The sequence below is a fragment of the Tachysurus fulvidraco genome, chromosome 23 (genome assembly GCF_022655615.1).
Source record: "Tachysurus fulvidraco isolate hzauxx_2018 chromosome 23, HZAU_PFXX_2.0, whole genome shotgun sequence".
NCBI classification, from domain to species: Eukaryota; Metazoa; Chordata; class Actinopteri; order Siluriformes; family Bagridae; genus Tachysurus; species Tachysurus fulvidraco.
Genome location: NC_062540.1, coordinates 5,431,612 through 5,457,220, shown reverse-complemented (window position 1 = coordinate 5,457,220; position 25,609 = coordinate 5,431,612). Strand labels below are relative to the sequence as shown.

The 25,609-nt window shown below is 39.3% G+C and overlaps 2 protein-coding genes and 1 long non-coding RNA gene across 4 annotated transcripts in view; all 3 read left to right on the top strand.

The window, feature by feature from the left end:
* Nucleotides 1-10,765, top strand: part of erbb3b (erb-b2 receptor tyrosine kinase 3b) — a 31,399-nt gene extending 20,634 nt beyond the window's left edge. For both annotated transcript variants that reach the window (XM_047807368.1, XM_047807367.1), the window contains 14 exons: nt 1,573-1,730; nt 1,914-1,967; nt 2,088-2,229; nt 3,075-3,194; nt 3,343-3,441; nt 4,079-4,264; nt 4,385-4,531; nt 5,511-5,586; nt 5,693-5,839; nt 6,066-6,163; nt 6,253-6,423; nt 6,537-6,608; nt 7,645-7,906; nt 8,005-10,765. In XM_047807368.1, the coding sequence (XP_047663324.1) occupies nt 1,573-1,730; nt 1,914-1,967; nt 2,088-2,229; nt 3,075-3,194; nt 3,343-3,441; nt 4,079-4,264; nt 4,385-4,531; nt 5,511-5,586; nt 5,693-5,839; nt 6,066-6,163; nt 6,253-6,423; nt 6,537-6,608; nt 7,645-7,906; nt 8,005-8,810 (2,538 nt within the window). In that variant the 3' untranslated portion in view covers nt 8,811-10,765. The remainder of the gene's footprint in view (nt 1-1,572; nt 1,731-1,913; nt 1,968-2,087; nt 2,230-3,074; nt 3,195-3,342; nt 3,442-4,078; nt 4,265-4,384; nt 4,532-5,510; nt 5,587-5,692; nt 5,840-6,065; nt 6,164-6,252; nt 6,424-6,536; nt 6,609-7,644; nt 7,907-8,004) is intronic.
* Nucleotides 10,766-12,273: 1,508 nt separating this feature from the next.
* Nucleotides 12,274-17,668, top strand: pa2g4b (proliferation-associated 2G4, b). The gene is made up of 13 exons (XM_027145304.2): nt 12,274-12,473; nt 13,976-14,104; nt 14,207-14,312; nt 14,533-14,602; nt 14,701-14,793; nt 15,269-15,332; nt 15,510-15,588; nt 15,722-15,800; nt 15,896-16,029; nt 16,477-16,571; nt 16,726-16,853; nt 16,981-17,034; nt 17,229-17,668. The coding sequence occupies exons 1-13, from the start codon at nt 12,386-12,388 to the stop codon at nt 17,292-17,294; spliced, it is 1,185 nt and encodes a 394-aa protein (XP_027001105.1). The 5' UTR covers nt 12,274-12,385; the 3' UTR covers nt 17,295-17,668.
* Nucleotides 17,669-20,656: 2,988 nt separating this feature from the next.
* On the top strand, nt 20,657-22,048 carry LOC113641701. The gene is made up of 4 exons (XR_003440390.2): nt 20,657-20,768; nt 20,879-20,903; nt 21,643-21,665; nt 21,756-22,048. It is a non-coding gene; the product is annotated as an uncharacterized LOC113641701 (long non-coding RNA).
* Nucleotides 22,049-25,609: the final 3,561 nt, after the last annotated feature.

The window sequence follows — 25,609 nt, the reverse complement described above, 5'->3', positions numbered from 1 at the left end:
CTTATAGAAGCTATATTTACTGTATTTTAAACACTAAACAAAACATGCTGTTGTGCCACTGCCACCACAAACAGCAGTGGTTTGTTCCTCTTATACCACAGCAGTTATATGATATGGAACCCCCATGATCACCAGTCTCTCCTCTTTTCCTCCATCTTGATAAAAGTGCATAATTTTTAAAGTCATTTAGTAAAACTGTAGTGGGCTCAAATGATTAAGGATCTGGGTTGTTGATCAGAAGGTAAGGGTAAAAACCCCAGCACTACAAACTGTGACTATTGTGCCCTTGGGAAAGCCCCTTAACCCTCTGTGCTCCAGTGGTGCTGTATCACGGCTGACCCTGTACTGGGATATGTAGAAAGAAAAAAAAACCCAGATTTTTATTTATTGTAATGTATATAGAACAAATAAATGCTGCTTCTGCTGAAGACTCTGTCCAAAACTGCTCCATTTCATCATTTACATATGTTTGTTTCCCCAAATCTATAATATAATATAATATAATATAATATAAACCTGTATTTATATTATACTATGTATAATATAAACCTTGCAGGCTTTAACCACTATATTTCCTGTTTCTCTCTCTCTCTCTCTCTCTCTCTCTCTCTCTCTCTCTTCCAGCCCATTTTGACGTGCAGCCTTGTTTATTCGCCTTTGGCCTATTTTCCCTTGAACCACTCCACACCATGCACGTCACAATAATTTGACAAATTCATTTCAATTCAGTTCCCCTTAACAACATCATAGTTTTTTTCCTAAACGATTCAGAAGCTGATGTTGGCGATACTAAACAGTTCGGTGTTTACTACATGTAGAAGGTTATTTACTTTTTGTCCCTTTTGTACGTGGTGAAATATGACCTCTATTAGTTTTCCCTTTAATGTGGTGACCATAGTTCAGATTCCATACACGCCAAAGCCTGTGGATTTTCCACTGTTTAGATGAGCACTTTAATGTCAATACAGAACCACCCTCAACACTCTATCTCTAATTGTGCTTGTCGGTTGTGTTGTGTTCTCTTATTATTGTTGTGTTTCCTGTTTCTCATGTTGTTCATGGTTGCATGTACTCGCAGTGTATTAAGAGCAAACAGTAATTTTGTAGGAATCTTTTATTCATGATTTGACGTCGTTCACTTTCTCTACTGCTTCTGGTTAGACGACGGAAGCTCGAACTCGTATCACCTGGAAATCTTTTGAAGTTGATTAGGAAAAATGTCAATGTAAATGCGATGATGGGATATTTAGTAGGACAAATGCTAACAATAACATTTTAATATTCTACCCACGCTCTGTGTAATGTCTTCAGCAAGCTCTGAAGACCTGCCAAACTGGCTTCACTGCTTCTTGGCTCCAAGCTGCTTATTGTGTAATAGCGCATCGCTAACACGTCAACTGGATTACGAATTTCAGTTTACACTGGTACGGGTGCTGACAGATTGAGCTGCCGTAAATGTTCCAAGAAATAATCATACCCCCCCCCTCCCTCTCTCTTTGTCTGTGTGTGGTGTGTGTGTGTGTGTGTGTGTGTGTGTGTGTGTGTGTGTGTGTGTGTGTGTATGGCTATAAGGGAGCAGATAAGTGTGTAGCATGTGCTAACCTAATGGACGGTCCTCACTGTGTGTCCTCCTGTCCTTACGGAGTAATCGGAGAGAGGGGACAGGCCATCTTTAAGTACCCAGATAGTATAGGACACTGCCAGCCCTGCCACCCGAACTGCACAAGCGGGTAAGCTTGGTATATATTAACCATTCATCTACACTAAGGCAATGTAAAAATATAGAATATTAGTAGTGAAATTCTCATTTTCTAGCATACCAGAGACTGAGAATAAAATGTTCAGGGTGCCAATACTTTTGCTACAGAAGTTCTCCATTTTTAACATTGTGCTTTCTGATTCATGACTTCAAGATGCACCGGCCCATCTTTGAGAGACTGTATGGATGCTCGTCTCTCAGCGGACAGGTCAGTGGCTCCCTCTACTGGCAGAAAACCAAGACCACAGATAATATAGTTTTATTGTACAATACAGTATAATCATTTGCTCTCATGTTGGATCTCACCGGCTGATGTTTCTGTACTCAGTCCTCATATTGCAGCTATAGTGAGCGGAGTGTTGGCTGGTCTCATCGTGTGTTTGGCCGTCGTGGTGATGGCGTTGCTGTACCGCCGTAGCCTGTCCATCCGACGCAAGAGAAAGCTCAGGAGATACCTGCAGAGTGGCGAGGTGAAAACACATAACTTTCTGTAAAAAAAATTTCTTTTGATTTTAGTTTGATATTTTAAGCTTTTTTAATATATACGACTTGATATATTCTTGAAAAAGAGGCTAAACATTATTTCTGTTTCTACACTGAGATTACTGATGTTATACTTTAGTGGGAGATAAAATAAGTGATGGAAAGGGAGTTTTTCTTCATGTTTCCATATTATAAAGGAATCCCGTGACCCACTATATATAAAGGTAGCAAACTGATTGGCCTTCAGGAATCCCTCGGACAGGACAAGGGCACTGTACACAAGATTACATAAATTGTATAAGCAATGTATATTGCAGTGTATAAGTACAGGTGCAGGATAATAAATACACAGAACATTCAAAATAGCAGCATTTAAAAAGCTATAAGAATATATTTGTTCATTTTAATTTTACCCACAAGGAAACATGGGTAAACTATCCACAGAAATCACAGTGATGAGAACCAGGATAGTTCAGAACAGAGGATACTACAAAAAAAAACTAATCAGATCAGCTAGACACAAACATGACACACAACATTGGCAGGTTTGGGGAGGAAATAAGCAACAAAAAAACACCACCACCACAACAAACAGGACAGCATTAAGAAGAAGACTTGTGTAGAGGTGACACATGTTCTGGTAGCTGTCAGTAATCTGCTCATGAAACAAACCCTAACCCTTTCTGCTTCATTTTGGGGGTGTGGCTTTGGAAAGAAAAAAAAGAAGAAGAGCTTTGTTTGGATTTTAATTCACATTTTATGTTGTGCAGCTGAAATATTCTGTACCTGACATTGTGTATTCCTTCTTTCCTGTCATCCTCTTGTCCAATAGAGCATTGAGCCACTGGATCCAGGTGAGAAAGGGACAAAAGTTCACGCTCGCATCCTGAAAAGTTCAGAACTTCGCAAGAGCAAACTTTTGGGATCGGGTGTCTTTGGTACCGTCCACAAGGTCTGAACAGTTTTCTACTGTTCTAAATGATTTGATCAGTTGTTTATTGAAACCTGATTCAGTTTTAGACTCTAGGTTTTGTTCTTTCTTTGTCTAAATTGTCTACATGGAGTAAAATGTATATTTATGTCATTTACTTTGTCCTCAGGGTTTCTGGATACCTGAAGGAGACTCTGTGAAGATTCCTGTCGCTATAAAGACCATCCAGGACCGTAGCGGACACCACGCTTTCACTGAGATTACAGATGTGAGACACTTTTCCTTATACTCATTTTGATATACAAATTGTCCTAAAATAATTAACACCTGAAATTCCTGAACCTGATTGGTCGACTTAATTTTCCATAACACCAGATCTTGCAGGGTTTTATCTGATGAACAATGACTTTTTTACTTTAAAGTTGAAGTTACTTTGAAAAACTTGTATAATTCGATCTGGTTAAGTTTTGTATAGACAAAAAAAAAAAGGAACTGTTTATTTAGCGATTTTGGAAGGAGACTCCGGTGTCTGTGGTTTAAATTTTCCAACTCGGAAAAGGACAGAGATGTTTTATTTTAACATTACATGTTTCATTTTTTTGTCTTCATATGCTCAAATGTAAGCAACAACAGGAACTAAATTGTGACCCGTAATTGTAAACGTAATGAATGCATGAATTGTTGTTCTTTGCTAAATTAAATACTCATAGCATTGACAATTTGCTGTTCTAATCTAGGATAAAAACATGACAAGATATGCTGTTAGAGGACAGTTCTAATTTGATATAGTAATGTCTGTATAAGCTCCATTACCGTTCGTTTCCTGTGTTCAGACGATTTGAACCACTTCCCTGTGAGTTGCAATACTTTAATACTCTCTTATATAAATGCCTCTGTGTACACAGCACATGCTGTCTATAGGCAGTCTGGATCATCCGTACATCGTGCGTCTGCTCGGAATCTGTCCCGGACAAAGCCTGCAGTTGGTCACCCAGCTCAGTGCTCAAGGCTCCCTGCTGCAACATCTGCGGCAAAACGCAAACAACTTGGACCCCCAGCGTCTCCTCAACTGGTGTGTGCAGATAGCCAAGGTGAGACTCAGGAGCTCTGGACTGGAATGAGAATGAACAATTAAGCATGTGGAATTGCTTTATTTATCTATGAGTACATACAGTATGTTCAAACGTTTTTCATTCGTGTCTGTGATTTAGGGAATGTACTATTTAGAGGAGCATCGCATGGTCCACAGGAACCTTGCTGCTCGTAACGTGCTGCTGAAAAGCGACTACATCGTGCAGGTTTCCGATTTTGGCATTGCAGACCTGCTCTATCCTGATGACAAGAAATATGTCTACAAGGTATCGTGAATGTAGTTAATGTAGCGTAAATTATACAGTGAGTTTCTGGTTGGGTTGGGAATGACTCTTAAATAAAATACAAACGCGTGTAATTTATTGTTTTTTTGACGGGTCTATACAGTGGCCAGTGTTTCATAGTCTGTTCCAATCGATCAGTTGTGGCTGTTCCTTTAATTGGAAACACGAATGACACCACTGAAATTTTAAGAAAGAGATCAACTACCAAATGTAAAACATTTTTTATAGTATGCCAAGGACTACCGGACCATGTGCACCCAGTGATTAAAAATTTTTAGAGTGTAGATGGTGCCATGCTTTAGAAGGAAAAGAAGCCCTTATTTTGGAGCATATGCATTACAGCACAGTGAAATAGTTTCTTCGCATATCCAAACTATTTGGAGGTTGAGGTCAGAGCACAGGGTCAGTCATGATACAGCACCCCTGGAGCAAAGAGGGTTAAGGGCCTCACTCAAGGGCCCAACAGTGACGGTTTGGCTGTACTGGTGCTTGAACCCCAATCCTCTGATCAACAACCAGGAGCCTTAACCACTTGAGCCACCACTGCCCCCATAGGATTATAAATACACATGGCTAGAATGGTGACAAACCTGAAAATAAAGTTGACTACCATATCTCAATAGTATTGAGCCACTTTGGTGTGTTTTGGAGTGCTGCTTGTCAGGGATGTTTTCCTCCACTGACATCACATAGTGACTCAGCCACTGTTCTGCAAGAAGAATGGCCCCGAATCCCATAGTGCAGGATATTGTCTCTGTTATTCCCAAGAAGAATTGACGGTGTACTGGCCACATAAAGAGGACCTACACCATACTAATAAATTATTGTAGTCTAAAACCAAGTGTTTCAGTTTCATTGTCCAACACCTGTACCTTTTAAAGCAAAACTAGCCATAAAAATGAAGATCAGTTGCTTATTATTCTACTTATATCTCCACTAATAGTCTCCTTATTGTGTTTAGACTCCAATTAAATGGATGGCATTAGAGAGTATCCTGTTTGGAAGATATACTCACCAGAGTGATGTTTGGAGTTATGGTAAGACGTGAGGCTTTGTGAAGAAATGTACACGCTGATAAAGCGCTACATTTGTGTCTTCTATCCCATGTTAAAGACATAACAATTCAATGTGTTCTGCTCAAAGGTGTGACAGTGTGGGAGATGATGTCACATGGGGCGGAGCCATACACGTCCATGCATCCTAACGATGTCCCGGGTCTGCTGGAGAAGGGCGAGCGTTTGGCCCAACCACAGATCTGCACCATCGATGTCTATATGGTCATGGTTAAGTGTAAGTCACATGCTGTGAGATTGTTGTTTAGAACATTGATCCATCTTTATCATGCTTCTAGACACAAAATGTTTTGAGCTCAGGAGGCCATGGTGGTTTAGTGGTTAGCATGTTGGCTTCGCACCTTCTTGCGCTGTGAGGGCTCTCATACCATGCTGTAGTTAAAACAGTATGTAGATCCCTTTTGTTTTTTAAGCCTTCCTAATCTTGCTTTTTACTTTTTCAGGCTGGATGATAGACGAGAACATCAGGCCGACCTTTAAAGAGCTGGCTACTGAGTTTACCCGAATGGCAAGGGATCCACCCCGCTACCTTGTTATCAAGGTTCGACACTTGTGACCTTTAATAACCTTTTATCTAAACCTTCTGAACAGATCCAGCTTACTCCATCATGTCTCTTTAACTCAATGCAGAAAGATCAAAATAGTGCTGCGGCGGACGAGAGTCATCTACGAGAGCCTAATCTTGTGGAGGTAGCGCTTGAAAGTGAAGACGACGAGGTGCTCGATGATGGCTTCGCCACTCCTCCTTTCCACATGTCTCCATCCAGGAGTCATTCCCGCATGCGCATGGGCTCCTATAGGGTAAGGACTTAGATTTCCTCTGATTTGTTTGCATGTGTGCTTTATAGTAGATAAGAGCAAGTCTATATTTGATATTTGAGAATGAAATGAATTCTCTTTCTCTTACACTGTAGAGCGCTTCAGGACAGTCTGTACCTGTGGGATATCTTCCCATGGCCTCAAGTACTGGAGATGACCTCAGACAGGTTAGATACTACATATTACACGCTTCACTTTCGATAACAATGGCTTGTCTTATGCTTTCTTGTGGTCCATCATGTTCTGTTCACTTCATAAATTTCACTTCTATTCGGATATGACATCTCATTCAGCTCCCTTGCTCATTAATCAGTACAATGCTAAAGACTCTGGCTCAGTACACATTGGGACACTGATGACTCAATTTCATGCAACATTTTAATTTCCTCATGAGTCACTGTAAAGCCCCAAACATATACGTTTGTTAGCATAATCACACGTTTCTGTCATGGTACTTCAAACAGGATCGTAGGCAAGCTAGTGGATTTTTCCAAGCCGTTGGATCATATAAAGTTGTTAGACTCAAACAAATTGTACATAGATCATCAAATTAATTAATCTTTTTAAAGCTACAACAATAAGAAGCGACTTAATCCACCATTTTTTAGGGGAAAGGCTTCAGTAAATATGACATAATTTCTAGTAAGGGAACATAGTGAGCACAGATCGATACCTGCTGGTTTTTGTGGTGCATTGTGGGGTTTTTTAGAGAGCGAAAATTCTAGTGTACTGGAAGGATTTTGTGATACAAAGCGAGAAGAGAGAGAGATATTAAAATATTTGACTCCCTGATAAGTGCCCTGACTAATGAACTAGGGATCTAATTGTGACTCACCCTGTGCGTGATGTGTTGTAAGTGCAAAATATTTGCATTCAGTTTTATTTTGCATCATATCATATATTAAGGTATCAATCACACACATTTCTGACTTAGCTTGAGTCATCTGCCATGTAAAATCATCTTAAATCATCACAACTATTATATAAAAATCTCAGAAATAGAGACCAGCAGTTTCAATATCAATGTACATGCGTATTTATTTATTTCATTTATATTTATTCCATTGGAAAGTTTGACTTAAAATTGTACTCCAAGACACACTCAACTCAAAGACAACCCAATGGTTAAGTGATCAGTCGGTGTGTGTACAATATGTAATGAGCGATATTGAATAATTGATCAGCACTTTGTCTGCATTTCAGCCGTATTCCCAGAGGAACCGTCTAGGCTCAACGAGAACCACATCTGAAAGCTCAGAAGGCAGGGGCACTGTGGTGGACATGGAAATGTGCGAGCTCATCTCTCAGACAGGAAGCCTACGCAGGGGACACAGCCGAGGAGACAGCGCGTATCTGTCCAATTGTGTGTCTGTCACATCTGATCCTTTTTCTATAGGAATAGAGGTGGATGAGGAGGGCCCAGATGGGTATATTCTACCAAGAAGTTCCTACAGTTCAGGAAGAGGTGACATTCTTGTGCTTCCGTAGTGCTTTTTATATTTGACAAATGTGTGCTCAGGTTTTTAACATTTTCTTTGTCCTTTTTTTTTTTTTTTTTTAAAGATGTTCTGGTATCTCGATCCAGTAGCAGAGCCAGCCTTCGAAACATCCGTGCATTGAGAAACAGCAAGAGTCAACCGCACGCTATCCCAGATCCATCGCAAGAGTATGAGCTGATGAGCAAACAACCCACTGTAGCAAACAACCTTCACTCACCGGAAGACGGAAACTGCAACGGCTCGGCCAATCTTCCCGTCTCCCGGCAGTCTCCTAGTACCGATCTTTCGCCACATGAGGCTGTCCAAACACAAACGCCTGGCACTACTGATGAAAGTGAGGACAAGCCCCTGGCAGTTGCACTAGACAATACGGGAGCATCTGATGAAGAGCCTCCTGAAGACAATGCTGACAATGCAACAGCTCTGGCGGAGGAGCAGCCACAGCAGGCTGTGGTTGAGTACGAATACATGGACATAAGAAATGAAACAATGTCAGAAAATGCCCACGGCAGCTCACACGAACCCAAAGAGGATGGCATCTACCAGAACACTCACGAGCTGTCTGCTCCAAAGGGGAACAATAGAAGGAGCCGAAAGACGGCAGAGGAAGCAGCCATCACCGAGCAGCCAGATGAATACGAGGACATGAACGTGTGTGGGAAGGTTTGTACATCAGGCGTTCGGCTTGAGTACCAGAACTTTCCAGCCAAAGGGAGAATGGTGTCAGGAGAAGAGCCACACAGAGCTAAAATGAGAGCGTTCGGTGGCGCGTGTGCAGGTGTGGATGAAAAGAACAGCAGCACGTCTTTTGACAACCCAGACTACTGGCACAGCAGACTTTTCCACAAACCAGATGCTGTATGCACATAATAAACCATCACCTCAGTGAAGTCGAATCCTGAACTGTGGCAGCTGGTATGCTCACCAGACCTGATCTCGAAAAAATTTGTAGCACACATTAAGATTAAAATTAGACATGTGCACAGAAATGTATATATTGTTTCATACATTCTCTTGACTGTAGCATTGATTTGGAGAGTAAAACTATAAAAATGCGTCTCTTTGAATTCATTACGGTTGTGATTAGCTGAAATTCAAATGAAAGATGTTTAAAATTCTTACCTGTGAAAACTTTCTCCTCACTTCCTGGCAGCTGTCAATAAAATATCTACTCAGTGGAAAAAAAAAAACACAAGGTGATCAAGACTGAATTGCATGTTGCCTCTTGCACTTGATTTTTTTAGTGCCAAAACAGATAGGATATACTAACTTCCTCCCAGGTGTAATTCCTTGCTAATAATTACATATGAACATGTGAACCTCTTTTCCAGTAAAGTTATGCTCTTGAAAAATGGCCTATTGGTGATACACAACAACTGACACTGGATGTGTCGCTGTTTTTTCCATTAGCAGACAGAGTCAATTGTGTAGTCATAATGTATTTTTTTGTTTTGTTTCTTTTGAAACCTGACTCAGGCATTAAAGACAGCAAGGCTGCAAGGCTGGACCTTGATCTAACCATCTGGATTTGACTATGGTTAAAAAAAAGCACCCAGTATATAGATATATCATGCAAAATGTTACTTGATCTCTCTTCCTGTGTTTGTTTGTGCGTGTGTGTGTGTGTGTGTGTGTGTGTGTGTGTGTGTGTGTGCGCGCACACGCACTGCGATATTGTCAAAGGTCAGATGTATCGAGAAAGGCCGAAGTCATTTTATTGCATTTTATTGAAGGGTCTAAGGTTTTGTCTTTTAACGGATTGGTACTGATATATTTTGTATAATATGACCAGAAGGTCAGTTTTGATTTATGTTTTTATGGACCACACGGATGATTATGTTCTGAATTGAAGCATGCAGGTTATTACCTTATTATCTTATTTATATGTGTATTAGATTATCCAAATCTATCCAATGCCAATCAGAATTTTTGAGTAAATTATTATTGTTGTTGTTTTACTTTTTATTACAGTTTGCGCAATCTTAGCAATTTAATATTTGAAATTTTTTGTAGGACATCATCTTCAAGTACAGCTGTTTGGTGAAGCAGTTACAGTAGGACTGTAATTGCACCTTAAGTCTTCATTTGTCTAGACAGCTTTTAAATGAAAAATATATATTTGTGTTCTACAAATGCCTTATTAGGCCCATTAGAACTAGATTTTTTTTCCCCAATAAAATAAAGTCACAAATGTTTATATTTCAGATCTGGAGTTTCTGATTCTTGAGTATTTATCTTGATCTTATCGCTTAAGTTTCACTAATTGTTAATAGATGGTATTTACTGTTGACTGGAAGTTTAAAATGACATTAAATGTAATAGGATTACATTACATCTGTCCATGGGACACGATACACACCATCAGATTAGTCACCCAAGTACTGACCAAGGCACATATACGAAATGTACACAATGTCTGAGGATGAAGTCAACACAAGGTTTTATCACAAGACTCCAGGTTTCTATGGGTTTATCAAGCTGTGTGATATATTAGTCAGCTAATACTGCAGTTAGGGCCAGTTAGGGAAGACCTAATACGTGTGTGTGTGTGTGTGTGTGTGTGTGTGTGTGTGTGTGTGTGTGTGTGTGTGTGATGTAAGCATGAAGTGTGGTGTTTTGAAGTGTTTTATATTTTTTCATTTTATATTTTTGTCTATTCTCCACAAATGCTCTCAACACATTTATAAACTTTTATGCTAGTTTTGTAAAGAGTAAAGTTTACATTTTTACAAATTTGTTCCTTTCTTTCAAAAAAAAAAAAAGTGGATCTTAAGGTGTGTGTGGCCTGTACACTCAAATAAATATAATACTACTTTGACATCATGCTTCATGCATCATGCTCTTGTTATTTGTTTTATTCAGACTTTCCCCTATACACAACAGCACTCAAAACACATGTTAACTACTGTTTCTCATTATGCAACCTCGTTTGTTCTGCCCAAATTCTGAAGAAGGCAAGAAACAAGGTCAACTTGAGTATGAAAAAAGTTATAAAAGATGGATGATACAGAGTCGCTGCACCACCAATGTGAGTTACTTTCTGCTTTCATGAAAAGTTGAGACATTTTGATAACTGATAATAATTGATAATAATTTACAATATGTACAGTATCTAGGGTTCCTCTTGTCACAGATATAGTCTATACTGGTCTTTGCTCTTGTACTTGTGTACACTTTTGCTCTCTCTCTCTCTCTCTCTCTCTCTCTCTCTCTCTCTCTCTCTCTCTCTCTCTCTCTCTCTCTCTCTCTGTGTGTGTGTGTGTGTGTGTGTGTGTGTGTGTGTGTGTGTACAGGGCTCTCAAGTTTTGAAGACAGGCAAGCGTGATCTCCAACCCCCCCCCCCCCCCCAAAAAAAAAAAAAAACAACCAAACAAAAAAAAACAATAATGGGAGAGTAGTTTTGTTTGGTAAGCATCACTGACCGCAATTTAACCAAATACAAAGTATTTGTTTAATTTCCATTTATTAATGGGAGGGAGGGAGAGAGAGAGAGAGAGAGAGAGAGAGAGAGAGAGAGAGAGAGAGAGAGAGAGAGAGAGAGAGCTTATGACTGGTGTTGTTTATTGTGTTTGTTGCCTTTTTGTACTCCTTTATCATTTGTAATGTTGCTCATATTTAAAACACTTCGGCTCAAGCCCAGACATTTTTAGGGTCATGATTGTTTCGTTTAACCGACCATCGAAAATACCCTCGCGAATAATTTTTTTTTTCCATTGTATGTTGCGTTAAATCTTACCCAGATAGTGCTATTTTCTGATTGGCTATTGTGTAGCATCTTTTTTGATTGGCTGATAAGTGTCAGGCTCGACTAAGCGGTGCGGACTGATACAATTTGGGCGCTGCGGCTGATTAAATATATGATAAATAGTCAAAAAGTTTTTCTGCGTGAGAAATACGATGTGTGGCGGGAGAGCGGGAGAAAAGACCGAAATGAGTGACTGTGACTCTCAATTACATTGTGTGTGTGTTTTCTGCCCTTCTGTACAAACTATATATATATATATATATATATATATATATATATATATATATATATATATATATGTATGTGTGTGTGTGTGTGTGCGCGCGTGAGATGTAAGATATATACATATAGTGCTTATATATCAAGAAGCTAGTTCTCAAGCAAGACACACTGAACTGGAGGATTACAAACATTTAGCTTTTTCTGATTATTTTACCTTACGTTTTACACTGTTGGCATTAAAGTACACATCTTTTTTTTTTTTTTATCTTCGTGTGTAGAGAAATTTCTATTTTGAACCAAGTGAAGTTGATGCTTATTTTTTTGCATTAGAGTAGGTTACTTTTACTCGAAGGCTACCGGAAGGACTTTTATTTTGAAAACGTCAATCGGCCATCTTGGACATGTAGACAGAATCGAGCGTGGTTACAACTGAAGGGAAAAAGTTCCTTGCCGTACATTATCTGTCGACTGAAAGAAAATGTCAGGAGACGACGACCAGCAAGAGCAGACCATCGCCGACGACCTGGTCGTCACCAAATACAAAATGGGCGCTGACATAGCGAACAGTAAGTGCGGCTAAACACTTGAATCTGAAGCTTGACGCCGAAAAAGTAAAAGTCCCGGTGTAACTTAGCTTCCCGCCGCTCGCACTGTGTCTGGCGGAATCCCAAATGATTCAGTAATCCCTACGTAGGGTGTGAGATAATGTCGTCTTCATCGTATCAGGCGCTCAATTTAACGTATTTGTGCTTCAAAATAAAAACTATAACTCGTTTTTTCCTTATAAAATGTTTGCTAACACGCTCCCAGTGTGAGTAACTGCTCCTGCTGCCGTTAGAGACGTCAGTGTGATTCTGTCTGTGAGCTGAATCACAAATTCACCCTACACTTTGTTGTTAAAGTGCACAACATGGTGTAAGGATGAAACCGTCTGTTTGTTATATCGAGCTATTTGAGATGCCTTGAAGTCGTGAATTAGCGTTAAAGTGGATGAAATAAACGTGATCCGCTCTCCGTAGGCCTGTGGAAATGTCATTATTAATTACTTGACTTACTTTAGTAGATATTATAAGAAACTTCGGTACCTGCGTAGAGGATTTCTGCATTAGCATCTGCAGTAGATGGACAACTTCCATGTCGAGCACGTGCTGCTTCTTTATGTATATTATTCATACTCCGCTTCTAGACATGGTCTGTTTAGGTTAAGCCTCTTATAACAAAGATTACAACTGAGGATATATGAGGATAAGGTTTAATTTTTGGCTCCTGAAGCTATTTACAATTGGTAAATAATAATTTTTTGGATATTTTTGGATATTTATGAAACCAAGTGAAACAGCACCACCTGTTGGAGGAAGTTTGTGATGGAGCCAAAGCTGGGGCTGATTTCTTTCTATGCCAGACTATAGATTCAAGCGGCTAAATCATTTGCATGAGAAATGAAAGATATAATAAACACACATTGTTCAACCAAATTAGAGATTACACAGAAAGAGCAGACATCAGAAATGTAAGTATTATGTTTACCCTGTTTGGTCTTTGTTGGAAAACCAGCCCATGATTTTTGTTGCATTTACATTTACAGCAGTTAGGAGACGCCCTTATCCAGAGCGACTTACATTTTTATCTGTTTTTTTTATATAACTGAAAAATTAAGGGTTAAAGGCCTTGCTCTGGGGCCCAGCAGTGACAGCCTGTTGAACATGGGATTCAAACTCACAACCTTCAGATTGGTTGCCCAGCACCTTAACCACTAGGCTACCACATCCCTCTGGACTGATGCTTTGTTCACACGTACAGCGACTCTCTCATTGAGAGAGAATTCTAGTTGTGCCACCCACTGATAAATGTTATTACTATGGCAACCAGCATGTAGAACGCCTGCTGATGACTTGCACAACTGTAATACTTTCATTATCATCCTCCAGACATGAGCATTTATCACTTTCTTTTGTTTGAATATCTTATCACTTGGACTCACTGAGTCTTTAAAAAAAGATTAGCTTGTGCGTAAAAATGCCATAGCCTTCCATAATTATTGTGTGTCTGTGTGTGATCTCTCCACCAGTGGCTATGCGAGCTCTCATCGAGGCGGCCAAACCCGGCATTTCTGTGCTCAGCTTGTGTGAGAAAGGAGATGCTTTCATCACTGCTGAAACAAACAAGGTGTTTAAAAAGGAGAAGGAGATCAAGAAAGGTAACAGTGGTCGCATCCCGGACCTGCTCAGTATGCTCGTTCACAAGTTTTACATCGCTTTATAGAAAGATTTTAAATCCGATATTGTTGCGTGTCAAACAGGTATCGCTTTCCCCACCTGTGTGTCCGTCAACAACTGCGTGTGCCACTTCTCTCCCCTGAAGAGTGACCCTGACTACACACTGCAGGATGGTGACCTGGTTAAAATGTAAATGTTTTATTTTTATTTTAACAAACCTGTTTATTAGCATTGAATCTAGGTGACTGGACTTAAAACACTAGTTAAGTTATGAAATTCTGCAGATATTATATAAGATTCTGCAAGTGCAAGATGTTTTAAATAACCTGGATAACTGAAAACATATGAGCCTGCCTATGCTATATTTGCCTGCCCTAAAGGGTGTGTGTCTCCTGTCTTGTGTTTGCAGTGATCTCGGAGTTCATGTGGACGGCTTCATCTCCAACATAGCTCACAGCCTTGTGGTTGGAGCGTCCAAGGTTTTTCACATTATTCTTGCCTCCTGCTAGCTGTTTGCATGCATTTCTTTAAACTCAAGTGGCTGTTTTGTTCTGACCGATTTGTGTCGTTCTCACAGGAAGCGACAGTGACTGGTCGGAAGGCAGATGTGATCAAAGCCGCCTACCTTTGTGCCGAAGCAGCTCTGCGGCTTGTTAAACCTGGAAACCAGGTGAGTGGACTGGCGCCACGGATCATAGGACAGTCTGGTGGACAGTTATCAGGACAGCTATGCTATGTTAATCATGGCCATGTTTGTGCCCGATCTTGGGTTAGGTACTTAATCTGTATCCAGTCTTAGAATTCGGGCTTGGTTCATGTCCCGCATTTGCATTAGTCTTTGTATTTTGTCTCCATTGTCAATGAGTGTCCTTTTGTGTCCTGCCTTTGCATTAGAGCTCAGTCTACTTGCAGTATTGCCATTAATGATCAGTCTGTGACTTGTTCAATAGCTGGACCTTGTTTACAGTAACAACTATCGTTGACCTTGGATTTGTTCTATGTAATTACTTGGTTTCACACAAACCTAGTTTTATTATTTTTTCCTCCTTTCTTTTTGTTTATACTCCCCCCTAGTCCGATATTTTGTTGCATTATTGCTCACATTCTCAGTCAAATTCAGTTTATTTCTTGTCTGGTTGTTTCAGAACACTCAGGTCACTGAAGCCTGGAATAAGATTGCGGAGTCCTTCAAATGCACAGCCATAGAGGGTAAGATACAGACTGATGAGCTGAACGTGCATTATTAGATAAGAAGAATGAATCTGTACTGTATTATATCTGTCTTGGGTATTATGTTATGGTATCATTTTTATTAAACATGCCTGTCTCTAGGCAAGGGTGAAACTTTCATTTATCATTATTAGAATCAGTCCATCTTGTCTGTAGGAATGCTGTCCCATCAGCTGAAGCAGCACATCATTGATGGAGAGAAGACCATCATTCAGAACCCTTCAGACCAACAGAGGTGAAGATGTTTACATTCTGGGAATGTTTCTTCTTGAATCCTGAGGAAAAAAAATGTTTTGTGGATGGTTGAATACATGATTTAAAAACTCTGGATAACACGTTTTTACTTCAAATCTTTACCCCCTGTGCAGGAAGGATCATGAGAAAGCTGAATTTGAGGTTCATGAAGTGTATGCTGTGGATGTGCTGATCAGCACAGGAGAGGGCAAGGTGAGGGCCAGTTCATCTGAGACACTAGCATCTCTGTAACCTTTTCTGCTGCGTATGCTCTTAAGGTTTAAGTGCTCTCCTTCCTCTTAATCTAGGCTAAAGACTCGGGACAGAGGACCACCGTTTACAAGCGAGACCCAAGCAAGCAGTACGGGTTGAAGATGAAGACCTCGAGGGCTTTTTTTAGTGAGGTGGAGAAGCGCTATGACACCATGCCTTTCACTCTCAGGTACATTTTCCTTTGAAGCTTTTGAATCTTTATTTCCTCTGTTACTTGGTGTCCAAGTGTCTAAGTGCTGTGTTTAACAAACCGTTTTGCTGTAGAAATAAAGAATGACTGACTGCATTTCAGCTATTCAGAGTTTTTTGTGAGCTTCTATTCAAAATGGCACATTTGAAAAGATGCACTGAATTTGTGTGTCATCGGGGGCATACTAACACAAACTAGTCCTTACAGGTTCGAATTTTCATGCATGATTGTTTCAGTCCCAGTTTAAGCAGGCAGTTGCTTTATTTGTAATTATTTGTGTTCTCCTCTCTAAAGAGAAATGCTATGTATGGTACAGAATATACAGTTTATCCATACTGTCTTACACAGGACTCATAAATTATTACTCACATCTTTTGTGGTTGATTCAAGGAGAGAACACTCACTCGTTTCTGCTGTCCTTTTCAGGGCGTTCGAGGATGAGAGCAAGGCTCGGCTGGGCGTTGTGGAGTGTGCCAAACACGAGCTGCTGCAGCCTTTCACCGTCCTGCATGAGAAGGAAGGTGAGATACACTGATTAGGTTTGTACCATCATTCACAGGAGGACCAACAAGGTGCACATGGGTTATGGAAACATCCTGTAAGTGACCCTCAGTGCAAAGGTCTCTAAATAAAGCAAACTGACATTAAAATTTTCTCACATTTGTCTCTCTCCAGGTGAATATGTGGCGCAGTTTAAATTCACAGTGATGCTGATGGCAAACGGACCCCTGAGAATCACCAGCAGCCCCTTTGAGCCGGAGCTCTACAAGTCCGAGCATGAAGTGCAGGATCCTGAGCTCAAGGTAAGCTGGGGTGAAGCTAAAAACTTGGCTTATGTCCCATTCTCTTGTAACATGTAACACCATTATCTCATTTAGCCCCATGTTCTTGGTTGATTGGCCTTTTTTTTTTCTCCCCCCCTTTCTGCAGGCTTTGTTGCAAAGCTCAGTCAGCCGGAAGGCCCAGAAGAAGAAGAAAAAGAAGGTTGGTTCTTTTAACTGTTTAGAAATATGCATGAGTTCCCCAGTTGTCTGACAATTTTAGAAACTTTTGAAGCTGTAGAATGATCAGATTGTTATTTGAAACATGTTCATTATCATAAAGTTCTGATTCGGATTGTTGTGTATCATTAAGTTAAATCATATTTAATTTTTTGTCATAACCTTGTTTTATCTCAGGCATCTAAGACAGCAGAGACCGCCACAGGACAACCCATGGAGGTGGAGACTGAGAATGCCAAGTAGAAAAACACCTCCTCTGCTTCCTACTGCCAATAATACTGACCAATGGAGAATAGAAGAGTCCCAACATCCCTACTGAGATGCCTCCTGCCTAGCCTTCTATCAGCCTGTACCTCTGTATGACAGCTATGAAGTCCACACATCGATTTTGAGTTCTCACAGCTTGTGTAGTCTGGTGACTTTAACAACACTGGCTAGTCTACAGGAGGTTACAGATGGGAAAGTGCTACATACCATCTGACTGCCTTTATATACAGGGGTGCATGTTGAGTGGGGTTGCCCCTCTTATGATTATAATAATAATAATATTTTTATTATTAAACTGTCATTGTAAAACCAATCTCAGAAAATAAAAGCAAAGTGGCGGCACCAGCGAAGTATCGTTACTCCATTGTGCCCGTTATTCTTCCAAACTTGAGACTCCCACTTTAAAGCATTGAGTGACTGCTCGATTGAAGTCCTTGTTGTAGATTCTTTGTAGACTTCTGACATAGCTGCTCAAACTTGGAAATGATCTCTGCCTCAGTAATGATGGAAGTGTTAGGAACTGGAGTTTGGTGTTAGCACTATAACATAACTGACATTATTTTGTATTTTTCTTCCCTCCCAGATGTAGAAATCTAGAAAGCTGTTGTGTAATTCTTACAGCTGACCTGTGTCTGGCCCTAAGAGTAAAGAATCCTGTCATTTCCTTTATAACTTCCAAAAGAATAAATGACCTTGGCTAACTAGTAATCATAGACTGATTTCTAACTGCCCTGTGCTTTTTAATCTGCCTGCATGAATTTAAAATAGCTCAGGAAGTTCAGGCTTTATCTTTTCCATATTGTTGCTATTGTACATGTTACAACTCGAATAATTTTGTTTAATGTGTACTAGAACAGTAGCTGGGGGCAAAATGTGAAAAAATGATTTGTTTGTAAAACAGCTTGTTGATAACTTCTTAGGTTTACTTTTTATTATATCCACATTTTTTTTAAACTATATACTAACATTTCATTACAGTGGATGATAAATCCATGATCATGTTAATCAAAATTTATATAGGTTTATAATTTAATTTTTTAAGTCTAATACAGTTGTATGGAAAAAAAGGAATTCTATGCATACTTTTACACACAGTTCCTTCATGTGATCAACTCAAAAATTGGCATGTTCAATAGATTGCTGCATAAAGGAATGGAAGTATTCCATCAGCCAAAAGTCTTAGCACTTGATGAACTCATTAGGCAGATCAAGAATTGCTATCTAATGATAAAGTCTTTGGGTTAAACTTTTACCAAATATGGGTTCCTGATTAAGAATCTGGAAATGAAGCTAACTGACTCCAACGAACAGAGGAAGTCTATAAAATGATATCAAAGCTCTAGTTTTCATCGGTCTAAAGTCCAGTTATTGAGAAATGGCAGTTATGGGAAATCGCAAAAGTCAAGGCAAGATCACCCGCTTCGAATGTTATCCAGTATTTAAGATAAATTTATTGCATTACTATTTATTGAATTCATAGAATGTAAAGGTGCAGTGAAATGAAGTGTAGTATGTCTGAAGTGTAAAACAAAATGAGTATACAAACATTATGAGCAATATAGCCTGGGTGATGTAGCTCCTCATCCTCTCAGGCCTGGCCATGTGATATCAGAGGTGCTTTCCAGACTGCAGCCATTAGAATAGTCCATTGTTGGGATGTGAGGGATCCTTTGATCCTTCACACTGCTTGGTGTAGGCCAGTAAGGCAAAAGCAAAATGACACGCAGCAGCTACAGAAAGATTTCTATCATTCTTCTGTACAGTATTACGGACACAAAGTCATCAGAAGGACACTTTATATGCGACCTCACAAAAGGTTATGTACAATTTGCATCAAACAATATCTACATAAGCCAGAGGCATTATGAGGACAAATGGTGTAGGCTGATAATGGTAAAAAAAAAAAAAAAAAATTACAAAATTTGGCCACAAGGTATTTGGAGACAAAATGGAGCAGTATTTAGTGAAAAGAAGACATTGGCTACAGTTAAGATGGGGTGGGGATCAGGAAAGAGCGCACCAATGGACTGGAGGAGAAGACGAATGGATAGTAAATTTCATCAAATTCTGAAAGCAAATGTGATGAGGTTAGTCAGTAAACTGAAGCTGATACTTTACATTGAAAATATATGTAGATCTTAAGAACATCTCAGACTTGGAAGCATTCAGGTGACCTGATTTAACATTCAGTAAACAAGAACAGATAGTAGGGTGTACAAACTTTTGAATATAGAATACTTTTTTTTTTTTTAATGATTAATAATCATAATGATGTTTTTGGGTTGTTTACTCATCCATGCATTTATATTAGACTTAATACACTATCTCAGACTAAATGTATTTAGGATTTATGTGGAAGTTTCTGAGTAACCAGCGATACACTGATACTTCAGTTATTTATGAATATAGCTGTATGCAGTACATACACTTACATATACTTACATATGCTTACATATACATATTTATCTGCACTTGTTGCTTTGCAGATTTTCTACTATTTCCACTTCTGATAGATGCTAAACAGCATTTTGTTACGTACTTATACTATGCAATGACTCTATCTATCTATCTATCTATCTATCTATCTATCTATCTATCTATCTATCTATCTATCTATCTATCTATCTATCTATCTATCTGTCTGTCTGTCTGTCTGACAGTCTGTCTGACTGACTGACTGAATGTCTGACTGACTGAAAGAATGTCTGTCTTACTGAATGTCTGTCTGACTGACTGACTGAATGTCTGACTGACTGACTGACTGACTGAAAGAATGTCTGTTTTACTGAATGTCTGTCTGTCTGACTGACTGTCTGACTGACTGTCTGTCTGTCTGATTGACTGAATGTCTGACTGTCTGTCTGTCTGTCTGATTGACTGTCAGACTGACTGTCTGTCTGATTGACATTGGAATTTATCCAAACTAGGATCAAGGTTACAGCAAGGTCATATGTCTGAAAGGACTGGTGGAGTTCTCACTGTTTGCACAAGTTGGTTGCGGTGCTTGTGTTTACTTCTTTTTACTATTTGCAATCAAATATGTAATTTGGCCAGGGGTGCTAAAACATTTGCATTCAGCTGTAGAATAAATAAATAACTGAAATACTTAAGATTGTAGAGGTTTATATCCATCTGATATAAACCAGAGATATCAGATATCTCTGAGATTTCTACGTTTTGAGAAAGTTTTACATAACTGTGATTTGACGTCTCAAATAACGCAAACGTTTGTCAAAAACGTTATTTGGTGTCTTTGGTATAATATTGAGATTATTCACACTAAAATTCACAACAAGGCCTCGAGCGTTCTGTTTGCGCTCTCGCGATACAGAAAGCAATCGCTTGTTTTACGACACTTTTGCTCTCGCGAGATTATGACGCGTCGTGCCTATAAAAGCCCTCTGGCTTCGTCACTGCGTTCTCTTGAAGTCGTTCCCTTCGATTCGTGAGGTGAAAATCTTCCGCTTCTATCAACGCGACTGCGCTCGCTTTTGAATCCAAAGCAATCACGCTGATCTAAAGCGCATCCATTAACATTTTCCCTTTCTTTGTCTTTACAGAAACGTCTCCGACATGAGAGCGAAGGTAAGTGAGGATTTTGTTTGTTATTAAACTAGCTGAGTGTAAATTAGCACGTACGCTAACAATGCTAAGCTAACCGTAATACGTTGACCGTTATTCTACCTATTTTCAGTGCTGGTATTTAACAGACGTCCTAGCAGTTTCAGTGCTGCTGTTTTTAAGTATTTTTAGGATGTGTATGTGGTTAGAACTCAAACTCGTATTGTTTACAGGTTTGAGGTGAAACCGAATTGTGTACGGAAACTAGCGTGGAAAAGAAAATGGCGTCTGCATAGAAAGTGTTACAATTTCAAATTCGTTGTAATAGCCTTTTATTACGCAGTTACATAAAATGGTGCCTTAGCACGCCTCGTATTTAAAAGAATATTACAATATTTTATTCTTATGATTACTTAAGCACTCCTCTGGTCTCGTGAGCTAGTTAGCATTAGCTTGTCCTCGGCGTGGTTCGAATTAGAAGGATTCTGCATGTGAAGGGAATTTACCTCGTACGCCTTCCGTACAAATAATAATGAGAATAAACATGTAAACACAATGCAGTACACTTGTACGAAATTCATTAAGTCTTGCAGAATCCCATTTGATTAAGTTGCAGTATTAAGATGACGATTACTTGTGGCCTGTTAAACGGTTTTATTTGATTGGCTTGTGTATGTTTGCTTTGTGTATGCCATCATGCCTGTATAATTCCCACTGTATGCTGTCTTTAAAAACGCTTCATTTCTTCTTGCTTTCCCATCAGTGGAGAAAGAAGCGTATGCGCAGGTGTGTACTTTTACATTTTCTCATTCACGGAATATGCATTTGGCATGATGGAACGAAGTCTGATTTTATTTTTAATATTTTTTCCACCAGGCTGAAGCGTAAAAGGAGAAAGATGAGGCAGAGGTCCAAGTAAACTGCAACATGTGTGCTGCAGCTAGGGTCCTGATCATCTTGGATTCCCTTAGAGAGTCATCCTGGGAAAAGTCCATCTCCAGAGGCGCTGACCATCTCTCTTGAAGCCAGTATAACTTGCGACGCTTCCCTTTCCAGGCTGTCCTGGTGGATGCTGGGCTTGACCTAGTGGGCTCTCTTGGACTTTCCAGACTTGCCAGTGCAGTGTCTTTTTGTTAATACCTGTTCAATAAAGTTTGGTTTAAAATGTACTTGCGCTCTCGGTGATTAGTGAGTGCTGTAGGTCACTAAAAAGGAATGGGGAAGGAGTCAAAATGTGTGCCTTTAACTTGTTTAAGTATTAATTTTTTAGCAAGTCCTAGACTATGGAGTAACTTTAATATTTACTAGAAGATTGAGGTTTTGTCTTATCTGGCAATTTAGCTGGATAAGGCTCAAGATTTTCATATTTATTTGGAGGCTGGCTTGCTTTGCATGACTCACCTAATTGACCTGCCTTTCTGCTAGTCCTACACGAGTTGACATAATATTGAGTCTTCTGCAAGTTTTTATTTATTTTTTTGTTCAAGACGCCCCCCCATCTTTTCCTATTACAGTCCTCTTCTGTCTACAGGAGTAAATAGTATAAGCTGATGTCAGCAGCTGAGCTACAGCTTGTAAAAAAACAGTGGATATACCTAGTAAAGTGATATAGGGTTTGTCGATGGAACTTTAGCACGGCAAAGGGTGTGGTTATGGCTTTAATGCCAATTGTACCCTTTAGCTGCTCAATCTAATCAACACTGAATATTAAGGCAACTGCAGACCATAACCAAAACAGGTTTGTTCATCTATTGTTCATCCACTGAAAGCTTGACGATGGACGAACTGAGCATATTAACAGTGTTAGCCGAGCATTGTAGGGAAAAAATGGGCTAGGGGTTAAGTGCATATTCATCTGCGCAGTTACATTTGGTTTTGGAGTGTCCTTCGGTTGGTATATAGTAGATTGTGCATCACATCTTGATCACAAGAGGTCACTATAAACACATTCAAGACAAATACTAGCGCTTATGAAAGATTTTAATACAAATTCTAAACCGTCTTAGTTTAAATGGTTTTGTCTCAAATTATTTCAGCTGTGTACTAGCATTTCTTGCTTTTGCTAACGTAATGGAGGTCGCGTAATTCTAATAAAAATACAACTCATTTACACTTACTAGAATACTGCAATACCAGTTTAGACTCAACCTATTTTCCTAAAAATATTTCACTAGAATTTATATTACAAATCAATAATTTTAAAGATATCTTTTATAGAGAAAGACAAAATATTTATATAGCACATTTCGTTCATCAAAAAATAAAATGTCAACATTAAAGTGGTAGTAATGTGCTAAATAATGGGGGATAAAACTTTTGCCTCACCTCCAGGGTTGGGGTTTGGTTCCATGTGTGTGTGCGTGCAGTTTGCATAAGCCATTGTCTCTGGCTTATTTAAATTGTATGTGTGCGAAAGAGATGTGCATTGCAGTAGGTTTCCGCCCTATCTGGGGTGTCCCCTGCTTTATGATGAGAGGTCCAGAAACTAAGAAGAAAGATGTAAGTATAAACATACTGTGAATAGTCGGTGGACATGTGTGGTTAAAAAATAATGCCACTATTGCAGCTGCTTTGACAATCTTGTTTAGCCTCCATGTCTGCATCTGTCAAAGACACTTATAATTGTGACGGTTGGCTTTGGTGTACATTACCATGAAATGTGTACTCAATCCTGTGTACTCAGATGACTGTGTGCTCTTAGTAGGTAAAAACAACAGATGCTTTTGAATGTCCGACAGTTTAAAACCTTTGAGGTGAAATCATGGAGAAGTTTTTTACTCATAAAAATAACTGAGTCCGAGTGGTTTTTGCTGGATTTAGTGCTCCGGATTTTCTCATAATATGGCATCAGACGTGCCAGATGTTGTTTTGTGACTAGTTTCACGGCACTTGAGGCTGCCCTTTTGGCTCAAGCAGATTTTCCACCCGTTGACAGCTCAGACAGTGCACCATGTCACATGGTCCTACAGTGTAAACACCTCTAGCACACTTCTAATGTGAAGGGGGAAAAAGCACTCTAGTTACCCCAGGCAATGAAACCGTTTTCTATGAACTTGTGATATGCACAATTACAGGTGTTATTTCTCTCAATGATATTTCACACATGTTTAGGCCTGTCCTTTTATATTAAAAAAACAAAAAAAACAAAAAAGAAAGCCTTTAAAGAGCGTGACCTGTTGATGTTTTCCTGTTCTGCAGCAACCTTTCTAATAACGGATTGAGCCAACAGTTGGGAGAGGCAGCTGCTGCCTGGCTACGGCATTGTCTTTTGCCTCTTGTTAAAATGCCTATTATAGATTTGGTCAATAATCAACTTTGGAATAGTCTTCCTGTTAGTGTTCGGGGCTCAAACACACTTTCCCAGTTTAAATGTAGATTAAAAACTCATCTCTTTAGTCAGGCGTACACATAATACTTCCCATAAGTTAGTGCTCTTATACATCTGACCAAATGCACATTATCATCTATTGCTTGATAATATTATGAACAGCAGCTACGTTGATTCCTCTCCACTGCTTCTCTATTTCTACCCATACCGAGCCGTCCAGAAATTGTACCAGCTCCGATTGTCTTCCGTGTCATGAAGATTTTGGACCTCCACTGAGATAAGGCTGACTCTGTGAGGATTCTGAGGCATCTAGAAATTTACCAGCTCCAGTTAGACTCTGCTATACTAAGAGGAGATACCAACTCCATGTGGTCTTGAGGACAAGAACCTCCTCATCAATACAACGTTTGTAAGACTGTATTTATAATCACATCCTCCAGTGTCACCCATAAGGGGATTAGGTTTCCCTTTGAGTCTGGTTCCTCTCAAGGTTTCTTCCTTTACCATTCAAGGGAGTTTTTCCTCACCACATTCACCCGAGTCACCTCAGACTTGTTTATTGGGGATAAATACAAACGCATTTAAATATATCTAATACTAATCTTGAATTTTGTATTATATTCATCTTTATATTATTCTTTATAACAACCTTTTGTTCTGTCTTTATGTTCTGTAAAGCTGCTTTGAGACAATGTCAACTGTAAGAAGTGCTATACAAATAAATTTGAATTGAATTTAATCAATTCTGCATAATTATTTGAGCGACCTCACCGCTCCTAGGTTGTCTGTGGTTTCCCTAAACTGTCCAAAAACATGCGGATTTGTTTTTGCTAAATTGCCATTACTTCTGAATGTGTGTGTGTATATATGGTACACATGTAATGTACTGCCATCCTATCTGGTGTAAATTCTCCCAGTGCTACCAGGATTGCCAATAGATCCAACACAACGTAACAACTGTCCAGCTTTGGCAACCAATGAGATTTCTCACAAAAATGTTTCATGGGGAAAAATCTATTGCTAGAAATGTGCACTGGGGAAGAACTGTCATGGTGTATCTGGACTCTAATTGCACTTTGGGCCTGATTACTGACTCCAGGGAGTCAAAAAAATGGCATTAAGCAACATTGAAATCGGGTAATTTAACCCTTTTACCTTATTCTTTCCATATTTTTCGATATACTTTATGCTTTAACTCTAACACACTCATCTCATACCGTGTCCCTGTGTAGTAAACTATCATAACTTGCACAGCAAAGTCTAACAGATTGGACTTTTTAATGCTTAAAGATGTGATTTAGAATATATTGATATGTCTTATTTTAACATACTGTATATGAAATGCCACTATTTGGTGAAAGGAAAGCCTGTTGAATGGACAACAAATTAGTGAGTATCCTGA